This window comes from Amphiura filiformis, chromosome 9 (genome assembly GCF_039555335.1).
Source record: "Amphiura filiformis chromosome 9, Afil_fr2py, whole genome shotgun sequence".
Lineage (NCBI taxonomy): Eukaryota > Metazoa > Echinodermata > Ophiuroidea > Amphilepidida > Amphiuridae > Amphiura > Amphiura filiformis.
The window spans coordinates 24,515,062-24,527,230 of NC_092636.1; the positions used below are offsets into that span (position 1 = coordinate 24,515,062).

A 12,169-nucleotide genomic window follows, 5' to 3' on the forward strand; every position below is an offset into this window, starting at 1 on the left:
GATAACTCTTGATATTTTGAGAAAATATCTCAAAACTTGAGATGGCTAGTACGCAGAGCATGACTAGAAATATGCCTTGTCATACCTGTGGCACACCTTATTATTTCCTCAACTTAATTTTCCTTCCATATAACCTGACATTACCCCGTAAGTTTCTGGGTATTTCTTCCCACCTTGAGCACTCAACATTTGATGCCAAGGTGAGCATTCCAAATTTAGCAGTTTATGAATTGTGCCCTTTCCTCTTCTGCTTGTAACTAATGAAGTACTTCTGTATTTCGTTTCCGTTCTTTTCCGTAACCTGTAAGTCAGAATGGGTTCACCCCTATTCCACTTCCCTTATTCAAGCACTTCTGTGAATGCCACTTAACATAACTAACATTTTTGTTGTTATGTCTGAATTTTTCATTTTTGCGGAACTCCATCTATTACCCTTTTGTTAAGTCATTTGTGTAAAGCCTGTCCTTGATCATATAAAGTGGGAAGGGTATTAGCAAATTCATAGGTAAGATTTTATTTTGTATGCAGTCATCAGACAATCAAATTATATAATAAACAATATAAGAAGGCACATGGATGCATATTACTTGTTGGTTGTGAAATTGCACAAAATAATGCACATGTACTGAGATGTTGATGTGTCTAATGTTATTGTTAGGCACAGAAACATCTCGGTACAAGTACAGCACAACCTGCAAATAAAATGAATCAATCCTACGTGACACAAATCTGTGCAGGAGTACTGCGCTCTGATTGGTTCTCATTATCTACGAGTGTATAAAAGTATACAATCAATAATATCTAGAAAAATACAGATGGGTATAAAGGTGATACGATGGATGAGGACACTGCTAAAAGCTGAACATGAAGTGCAGTGCACTTGGCCTAAAATTACAAATATATAAATCATGAAATTACACTCTTAAGTACAACATACAGTGGTACAGATATTAAAAGGGGCCGATTGCAGTATGAAAGCTGCATGAAATTCCATAATTTGCAGAACTTATACAATTTTTAATGAGTTAATCCCTGTTACCTTTTTTGAACACTATTTGTTTGTTTATAGCATGTGCTAACGGATATTATGGAGTTGACTGCAGTCAAGACTGCCAGTGCCAACATGGAGGTAGATGTGAGAGATTCAATGGAACCTGTACTTGTACATCAGGATGGGTAGGAGAAATGTGTCAAGAAGGTCAGTACACACAGTTACTTGTCATCAATGTTTGGCATTTTTTAGTCCGTTTTACCTCATTTATTAAAAGCGGGAAATAACATGTCTGAAGTGTCACAGTCTGGTTTATCTTGCAAGTCCTGTTTATTATTAAGCAATAAAATCTCTTCTGAGGAAGAAAAGATATCTATATGTAATATGATTTTTAAAACCTGTTAATCAAAAGACTTTCAGTTGGTTAGTAGCCAATAATGCCATACTTTGACTCATTTTAAATGAAAGAGTCTATTATGAGCATGTTTATAGACCCCTTTACATGTGACGTCATTGCCCGGCAGTATGCGCTCGAATTATGTCCAATTCCATTGTTCTTTGCTCTGCAGTGTGCGTACGCATCATAGTTTCCTCAGGGCACATGCATTTTAAATCGCACACCATATTCATATAATACAAGAAAGCCATTGAACAGTGTAGCGGTTCATTCAAGCACATCGATAGACCAGTCCCTCCACTTTGTTGATAAACAATGATGTCAAGTGGTCTATAGTGGCTGTATACGGAAAGATTATACTGCAATATCAATTGACTTCACAGTACTTATACACTAAATAACGGATAAGTCTGGCTCACTATAAACACACTCTACTTGTCTTAACTTGTGTTTTTCCCTCCTTCAGCTTGCCGACCTGGTTTCTGGGGTAACAGGTGCGAATCACGGTGTGCTTGTAAGAACATGGCCGGTTGTGATCATCAGACAGGTGAATGCAATTGTCCTAATGGATGGAGAGGAAGACAGTGTGACAAACGTAAGTAAGCTTAAAGCAGTTGCTAGCCGTTCAAGTTTGATGATGGTGAACAAAGATGAAACAAATCAGGGTAGATAGAGAGATGGGGCAAAAATATTTTTGTCATTTTGATTTTTCAGTTTCTATGTTTGAATTGGATCAACTGATTGATCATTGTTTAATTGATCATTGACTGATTGCTCATTGATTGATTGATCATTGATTGATTGATTGATTGATCATTGATTGATTGATCATTGATTGATTGATCATTGATTGATTGTAAAACTGTTGCTTGGCAATATGGTCCACTTTTAGTGACAAAAAAGTTGATTACTTGATTGATTGACTATTCGATCAATTGATTAATTGCTTGCTGGATTAATTGACTGATCATTCGTAAAAAATGTGGTTTGGTAATATGGTTCACTTTTGATAACAAAAAAATAATTGATTGATTAGTTGATTGATTGACCATTCAATCAATTGTAAAAATTAAGCGGTTTGGCAATATGGTCCATTTTTTGTGACATCAGTAAATTTTTAACATTTGGGTCTGTATGCACAAAATCTAACATTAGACCTGGTCTAACTTGTTTTGTGCATATAGACCCATTGGACAATAAATGTAAATCTTCTGAGCTTAGCGAACACAACTTATGTATGGCTCATTACACATCTACTTTGGTAGCGACATAAGTGTTTAGTATGTGGTTGCCAACAAACCATCCTCGCATGCGTGTGTATACACTCGGTCAGATTAGAGTACCGCATGCAGTTTGATACAGCCACCAGCAACATATGCACCTATGTCACTGCAAAACTCAAAGTTAAACAAGTACAGCTATCACAGGGGGGAAATCAGAGGGCTCTTACTAGAACTTACTTTAACTCTCTCCACGCGGGTGTCAACTGCAGACGACAAGTTTCAAAATTTTGTTAAAAATTCAAAAAATTTCAGAATTGTACATTTTCATGACCATATTTGGAATCAGCATGAAAAATACACTAAAATGAATACAAACAAGCCTAGGATTGGTTCAGTGGTTCTTAAGATAGCTCTTGATATTTTGAAAATATATCAAAATTTGGACTTTTTATATTGAAGCCTCTGGCTAGCACGCAGAGCATTAACAACTTGCGTCTGATACCATCAGACAGACTCCATCAGGCAACTGATCCACTGGGGCTGATCATGTGATACCTAACAATGACTAGTAATCAGTTGTTGCCTGATGAAATCTAATGATATCAGATGCAACATAGCAAGTTGTAAAAGTAAGTTCCAATAAAAGATTTAATTCAATACTTTGTGATGTTAACTGTGACTGGATAACTGAGAATGTTCACTATGTTGTATTGTTAACCCCTTCATTCATTCAGCTTGCCTGCCAGGATATTATGGTGCAGAATGTCAAGAAGTCTGTCGGTGTGGAGCCAATACACCATGTAATCATGTGACAGGAGAATGCAGATGTCCTCCTGGATACAGCGGATATGAGTGCAGCTTACGTAAGTTGCTTGAAAATCTTATGTCATAGAAAACACTTCTTTTCTTCCTACATTACATGTTCTCTAAGTAAAACGCCTTGTCATAATTATATTATATTCCTGTTTGATTTGAACCTGCACACCAATATCTTACCCTGGGGTTGCTAACAATAACTTTCAATGCTTAAGTGAAACAAACATTAGCAATGATTTTGGTAAGTTAAAATGGGGTGTGTGTGCATGGTGTTTGCCAGCAACACTGTCCACGTTTGGAGGCGATTACATGTGGGGGTGTATGTGAATGTGTTTAGTTGCATTTGTAAAGATCTACAACCGCGGACCTTAAATGATATTGGGGACGCACCTGTAATTGAAGACGTCAATGGTTGCTGGAATCTGTCAAGATGCAAAGTGTCATGTAATTTGCCATATAAACCAACATTCATGTTTCTTCGGGTGGGGGATTACACTTTGGTATGAAGATTCATGTAATTTGTCATATTATCCAATGTCCATGTTTCTTCAGGTGAGGGCTCTACACTTGGTATATAAAAAGTCTGGTGTGTCCGGTGGGGGTCGTGGGTTGGACGGTCAATTTCGCTCCATGTGGGTCCACTGTTGGATTGGTATTTTCCCGGTAAAATACAGGTCTACACTTGTACATCTTTACAAGTGTGTTTGTGTGTATTACTGCACTTTTGTTTTTCATTAATGATAATGGTTTCAGTCCCAGTGGATTTATAGAGCATCACCATAAATCATGTCTTCTTCTGTTTCACATTTCATTTCAGCTTGTCCTTCTGGCTCATACGGTCAGGATTGTGACCAGGTTTGCAATTGTGGTGCAAATACCATATGTAATGCAGTCACTGGTGACTGTGAATGTAAGCCAGGATATAGAGGACACAAATGTACCAAAGGTATGTATTGTACCAGATTAAGTAATCGGAGGGTTGCAAGTTTGAGCCCCAGCGGTGCCATCGTCTTAAGCACTTGGGCAAGGCACTTTAATTCACTTGCCTCTCTCTACCCAGGGGTGAAATGGGGAGCTGTTAGGAATATTGTCCATTGAGCGCTGCCCAAAGGTATGCACACTTGGGCATCATATGGCATTTTATTCTAGCGACAGCAGAATAAATGTAAAGCACTTTGGTACATGTGCACATGTGAGAGGCGCTGTATAAGTACCAATATTTAAATATTTTATTATTTAAGCATCTTGATCAAACTTTGAGTAGACCCTACCTATAATAATTCCAAATCAAGACATTATTTGTAATGTTCTTAACACACTTATAACACACAGGTATATTGCTTCTCATAAGTATCGATTGGCACATGGTTTGATTTCTTTCAGATTGTAGAAAGGGCCAGTTTGGTCCAAACTGTCAACAGTTCTGTGATTGTCTACACGAGGCACCATGCAATGCAACAGACGGCACATGCCAATGCCCACCTGGATGGGTGGGAGCAAGATGCGAAAAAGGTAAGCACAAACATTCAAACATTATTATATATTTTTTGAAAATTACTTTTTAACAAAAACACATTTAGGTTGACAATTGGCATCCCTTTTGAAAATTAAATAAAAGAAAACAAAAGAAGATTCTCATAATAATGTGTTAGAAGTAGAATGTATTGAATTTGGAGGATTTGGTTCATTAAATGAGAATGAAACTGGGTCACATTTTTATTTGTGTTAAGCTTCATGTAAGTAATTTGTTTTTAAAACATTTTTCAAATTTGTTGAAGAACCACTAAAAAACACATAAGCTGAAATATATTGAAAGACACAGGTATTAAAAAAAACCAAGGTGTGATGAATATGAAATTGTGAAAAAGGGGTTGTTAACCAGGTTGAGTAAGAATAGAACTCAGTCATTTGACTTTGTTTTAAGGATATGCAAGTAATTAGTTTATAAAAACTTGTTCAACTTGATCAAAAACCACAAAAACAACATTCGCTAAAATTTTTTTTAATGCAATATTAATACTATTATAAATGAGTCATCTGCCTCCCAGCTGTATAAAGCTGAATTTGTACTCCACCGTTCAGCGGCTTGGTATTTAACCAATAAAGTAGCACCCTTTTCCCAACACAACAAAAAGTGCCTCATTGGCTAAAACCCAATCGCTATCGCTCAGCGATGGAGTATAAATTCAGCTTAAAACTGGTCAAAGATTATTGGTTGATTACTGATTACCCATTTCTTAATATTGAGTTTATTTGTATGTTTTCTCCATCTTATCTTGTAGCTTGTCCATCAGGGTACTATGGTCAGTTCTGCCAGGAGAGATGCAGCTGTGATAACGGTGCTTCCTGTCATCATGTTACTGGGGAATGTGAATGCCAGTCAGGATTCACAGGAGCACTATGTGAAAAGAGTAAGTCATCAATATTTTACGCTTTAATTGTGCCAAGTTCAGGATAAGGAGATGGAAACCCGGGGGGCCACTCAAATATGATAGTGTACGCATGCATGACCAAATTTTTTTCAAACACCCCCTAAACGAGTTTTACCCTACCAGCAAATTTAGCCCCTTAAGGCCAAATAAAAAAATTAATTCGTTTCGCGTCCACCTCCCTCCTCACTTTCTTGGATCAGTCCATATTTTTTTTTATTTTCAATTTTCATATTAAATTGTAAGTTTTTAATACTTTAGTATAATGCTAATGCTGATAAACAAGTTTTATTAGTCAGCATGATTCACTTGCAAGTGTTTTTGTGGAACTCTAAGGGGTCTAACTCCTCATAATCTTAAAATAACAAGAGCACCAATGGCGCTGTGGCTCTGTGCTTTTTTGAATGTGAAAGTAATTGCAGTCGAATGTGCAACAGGTGAAATCATACATTGTATGTGCCAGATCACACGCAATCATACATCTTGCTGGTTGGTAGCTATATCTTATTTGCAGAGCATAATACATCCATCAATAAGTTTCATATCCACATGAGGTTTTAGTAATTTGACCACAGATGACCCCTGAGTGACCTTGGATGACCCCAAAATGACATTCCAAAAATTTGGCTTGAAATGTTGACTGTACCCACAAAGTTTCATGCCCATACGACAGTTTTTAGTAATTTGACCTCAGATGACCCCTTGGTGACCTCAGATGACCCCAAAATAACCGTCTGAAAATTTGACTCTAAATGTTAAGTGTACCCACCAAGTTTCATGCCCATACCAGTTTTTAGTAATTAGACCTCAGGTGACCCCTTGGTGACCTTGGATGACCCCGAAATGACCGTCCGATAATTTGACTCTAAATGTTGACTGTACCCACCAAGTTTCATGCCCATACGACAGTTTTAGTAATTTGACCTCAGATGACCCCTTGGTGACCTTGGATGACCCCGAAATTACCTTCGAAACTTTGACTCATAATGTTAAGTGTATCCATCAAGTTTCATGCTCATACGACAGTTTTAGTAATTTGACCTCGGATGACCCCTAAGTGACCTCGGATGACCCCAAAATGACCGTCAGAAAATTTGACTCTAAATGTTAACTGTACCCACCAAGTTTCATGCCCATACGACAGTTTTAGTAATTTGACCTTAGATGACCCCTGGATGACCTCGAGTGACCTTCACCCACTAACCAATACAAACTTGTTCTGTCTGGGGTCAAGATGCACCCACCCACCAAGTTTGAAGAATGTGCGACCCCTAGTCTCCGAGAAAAAAGGTTTTTGCATATTATGCATAAATTATGCAAATTAGGTAGGTAATTACCATATTTTGCGCTGAAAATCGAATCAGGTCGAGATCCTCTGGTCATGCTACCCCCACCACGTTTCATCATCATAGGGCTTAGCATTCTTACGGATCCCCAGAAACAGCTTCACAAGGCGGATTTCTTCAGATTTCCAACCATTTTGTAGAAGCGCTCCGCATAAATTATGCAACTTAACAACTAAATGCGCATACTTTTCGCCAAAAACTAATCAGGTGATCAGCAGGTGTGTATCATTCCTGTCACAAGGTTTCGTTACCATGCACCGCTATCAATTTGCGCTGATATTCGCATAAATTATGCAAATTAGCTATGTTAATTTGCATATTTTCACCGAAAACATACAATTACGGAGCAAACTTGGATACCCTTCCTCCCACCAAGTAGCGCCCCGTAGGTCTTACGGTTCCCCAGATACAGCTCCGGACAAACATTCGGACATCCCACCCCCACACACAGACGGAAATAGTGATTACTAAGTCCCATCCTGAACAAAGTTCAGAAATGAAATTTTATCAATTTGCGCTGATTTTTGCATAAATTATGCAAATTAGCTATGTTAATTTGCATTATTTTTCACCGAAAACATACAATTACGGAGCAAACTTAGATACCCTTCCTCCCACCAAGTAGCGCCCACGTACTGCGTGAGGTCTTACAGTTTCCCAGATACAGCTCCAGACGGACACACGGACATCCACACCCCGGACAGACAGAAATACTGAGGCGAGACAAAAATGAAATTTTATAACAAATTTTTGTGACTTGAGATCATTTGCATTTTTTTGTAAACACCAAAACTGTTCTGTCCTGACATGTCTGTTGTGTCATGTGTGTTGAACCCGGCCCAACCGAACAATCGTAAGTTCTGTTCGGATCTGGATCTGCCTGGTCTGGATGCTGTACTCCGATTAAGCAGGACTAGCCTACATCACATCAGTGTTTATTTCTGATAGATTTCACTTCATGATTTTTCTTCAATTTCATCACTTACGAAAGTACAAAAGTAGACAATCTAGTAGTCAGTATAACCTCGGAGCAGTTCGTGTGAGACCTACGTACATGGAATAGTAGTACATGGCTTCCGAATTTAGAACTTCACATGTTCAACTTGTCATGCCGGTCGAGTCCCGCGTTTACAACTAAAATCAAACCACTTCTATATTAAGTCCATCGCTGAATTTTACAAATAACTTAAATAAACATCTTTATAAAAATATTATGGTATGCTCGTAAATGCTTCGGAATGACATTTACCAGAAGCTCATGAGCTCAGAATGGTAAACAAACTAGCGTATTTTCACCTCGATTATGCACCGTAGCTCTCTGTGGTTGAGTTTGCAAGGTCAGTGGGTCAGTGAACTTAGTCTCCTATGCAGCCAGTTTGGTTACGCTCCCTCCACAAAAATGTTTGTGTGGAAGGGCGGAACCAAACTGGCTGCTGTGGAGACTACTGCAAGAATCGATCAATCACACAAAACTGTTTGCTGATTGGTTCAGAAATGGTGATGTCATCAATCAAGAAAAACTAATCGATTTATTGGTTCAAAATAGCCTCATAGAAAAGTACGAAGTTTGTTGAGCATCGCAGCTTATCGGTAAAAACGTGACCTTTAACAAAAAAAAAATCGGCACAGTGCTTTCAGTACTGCACTTGCATAAGCCAAATAGTCCCCAGAAAAGTCATTTGTTCAGATTTATTCGGGATTTATTCAAGATTCAGACATGTTCTTGACTATTTTTGACATTCCTTACCTATCTCTTTATTTAAATTATAAAGAAATAGTGAAGAAAAGTTAATAAGTAGTCAAATAATTTCTGATCTGAACTAAATCTTAAGAAATGTACCTCCATTGGTTTCCGTCTGTATTACGCATCTTAAATTATACAGACCAGAATAATCTCTAGCACACACAGGAACCAAGATATAACTCGATTATCGTGACTATTTTGGTCTTTTTACCCAAAAATAATACTTTTATCGCCTGAATTTCAATAAAATCTGGAGTGCAATCGATTCGAAAATAACTTAGCCAAACTTAGAAACGAAACTTAAGTCTTCATATCAGTCATTAAATGATCCTTAGCATAAAAACCAACAGCGTATTGTGGCCTGAAAATGAATGCTAGTTAGTTGCATGACAAAGGCACTGATAAGCTCCGCTCAGAGCCAAAAAGGGCCTCATCGTTTCCCTGGCAGATGCTGAAAGCTGATAGCAATGTCAATTTTACGTGAAAACTGCTGTATTTTGTCAATTTAGGAAAAAAACAAAAAACAAAAAAACCTCCCTCCCTCCTCACTTTCCAGGTGTGGACGTGAAACGAATTTTTAATTTTATGTGGCCTAATAAGGTAATTTAATATAGAATGTACCCCCTAATGAGTTTTTGGCTAGTAAAAATGCAACAAATGTAACCTTTTTGGACTGCTAATTTACCAAAAATGTGTAAAATTTGCTAAATGCGTCACACGCGTAACTTACATTGCCTAAAAACACCCCTTTTTACTTGTTTTGTTGGTCACACATGCGTACAGACCAGATTTATGTGAGTGCCCCCCCCCCCTGGGGATGGTAAAAACCCATTCTACAGACGGATGGACTTTTCTAGTAGTGTCGGTCTGTAGGGATATTTTTTATTTTTTTCTGGAGGCTAAAATGACCCTAAAATACCACTGAAAGCTTGAAAAATCTGGTTCTGGTTCTGGTTCCCGCATTCACTTCAGAGGAAGTGACCTGCAGCTAACTTGTAATGTCACTGTCGTCAAAAAGGTGGCAAAAATGTGATGATTTTTTTTGGCAAACATATTTTTTCAAACATTTTAGTCAAAATCAATAAAACTTGACATAATGCACTTGAATTCACCCACACATTTCTCTCTTCCTCCTTTTTCTAATCAGGTTGTTACACAGGAAGCTATGGGGTGAATTGCAGGGAGGTGAGGGAATGTCAGAATGGAGGTATAACAGACCCACTGACAGGAGAATGCTATTGTAATCTAGGATGGACTGGTGAACAATGCCAATATGGTAAGTCAGGTTGTTACACAGGAAGCTATGGAGTGAATTGCAGGGAGGTGAGGGAATGTCAGAATGGAGGTATAACAGACCCACTGACAGGAGAATGCTATTGTAATCTAGGATGGACTGGTGAACAATGTCAGTATGGTAAGTCAGCTAGGTGAGGGAATGTCAGAATGGAGGTATAACAGACCCACTGACAGGAGAATGCTATTGTAATCTAGGATGGACTGGTGAACAATGCCAATATGGTAAGTCAGCTACCATGATGGACCATGATCTGATCCCACATGGGTAAATTTAGACAGCAAAAAAAAAATCAATTAAATACATAGAAAATTGGCTTTATAAAAAGGGATAGTTTGCAACCAAGTATGCTACATGTCCAGCTACATATATAAGTAAAGTTGATGGTGATTGTAACTCAATTTTCTAGATTGCCTCCATTGCCTTGATTAGATCCAGTTTTAACCACTGTTTATTAGTGGGAGCTGGTAGCCTAATGGAGATCTAAAGGTCGTTTAGATTTCGGAAGGTTGTGGGTTTGAATCCCATGCCGGGACATCCCCTTGCTTTTTTGGGTTGGGTTGTATACCCGTCGGGATGTGTGTCTTGTTTAATTGTAACACTTTGGGTTTGCACACTGTTCTTCCTTTCTTTTGGATCAGTTGTGCCAGATATGCTTCAACTCCAGGGTACATGAATGTTGTTTGGTTGGTCCATTACCATCCATTCAGATAATGTACCCCTAAATGTTTGCATCACATAAGTCTAGTGTATTTTATTTACTTTACCCAGTCACTTGTATTGTAGAAGTGTGTGCACTGTATCTAGCTAGATGTATAAAGCAACTTCAATATGTGGGCAAAATATGTATTTTCTCTTTATCATGCTATTTTAGGCAATAGAATAAAAAATAATAAGTTGGCAGTGGGTCTATCCTTCATGAATGAATAATGTACCTTTGGCAAGAAAAACATGAAAATGATGGGCTCATTATTTACATATTTTTCCAACCTGTGTCAAATTATTCATTCATATTCATTCATCTGTTTTTATTTTTTGTTCCTCAGAATGTGATGACGGTCATTATGGTCCAAACTGTGCCTTGGAATGCCTCTGTCAGAACGGTGGCCGCTGTGATAGGATGACAGGCTGCTGTGAATGCTCAGATGGGTTTTATGGTCAACAATGTGAATTTGGTAAGGACCTTTATGTGCATTGTTCTGTTACAACAAATGCTGTATTGGGGCTCTTCTTCCATTTAAAAAACCCTGTGGAAGATTTAGTGAAAGTCTTCCACAGAGGGAGTATGAGTTGTGAATACAATAGACAATTGGGTTACTTCCATTTCAAATACTCACTCCAGTTGTGGCAGATATATGTATGTAAAGCCATAACACATGGGGAGTATGGGTTTCAAAATGATTAACTCTGACCAATTACATTTGAAAAACATACTCCCTCTATGGGAGATATTTCCAAAATCTACCACAGGGGTAGTATGGATTTCAACTGGAATAGCTGATATTTTTTTGTTCTCCATAACAATTTTCTGCTGAAATAATTTTCAATTTTATCAATTTTAATACACAACACTACACTGGGGGACCCTGCATGATATGGGTATTGCTCTGAATTGGTACCATTAACAGAAAAAAAAATTGTTTTCTACCACCAAGGTATGATTTAAAACAATCAAAAAATATGCAGCAAAATTGTCACGGTGTTTGTCGCAAATGCAAAATGTTGAATGATATATTGGTCCTCATACCTGGGTAGGGCTGTATTTGTGTGGTTTTGTGCATGTGTAGGCCTGCGTCAGTAGATGCCTGCAAATGAGGATACACATTCCACCCGTGGACTTACCTGCAAAAACAAGCATTGTATTTGGTTTGTGGAAATTGTATTTGGTCTGTGGAAATGCAAATGAAATGATGACTTATCCAAAGTAAT

At 38.0% G+C, this 12,169-nt stretch overlaps 1 protein-coding gene across 1 annotated transcript in view; it reads left to right on the forward strand.

Moving 5' to 3' along the window:
- The window catches only part of LOC140160775 (uncharacterized), a 267,538-nt gene that overhangs the window by 235,977 nt on the left and 19,392 nt on the right, over positions 1–12,169 (forward strand). Inside the window, 8 exon segments of the mRNA XM_072184072.1 lie at positions 1,070–1,198; positions 1,855–1,983; positions 3,346–3,474; positions 4,245–4,373; positions 4,811–4,939; positions 5,710–5,838; positions 10,094–10,222; positions 11,287–11,415. Coding sequence (XP_072040173.1) covers positions 1,070–1,198; positions 1,855–1,983; positions 3,346–3,474; positions 4,245–4,373; positions 4,811–4,939; positions 5,710–5,838; positions 10,094–10,222; positions 11,287–11,415 — 1,032 coding nt within the window.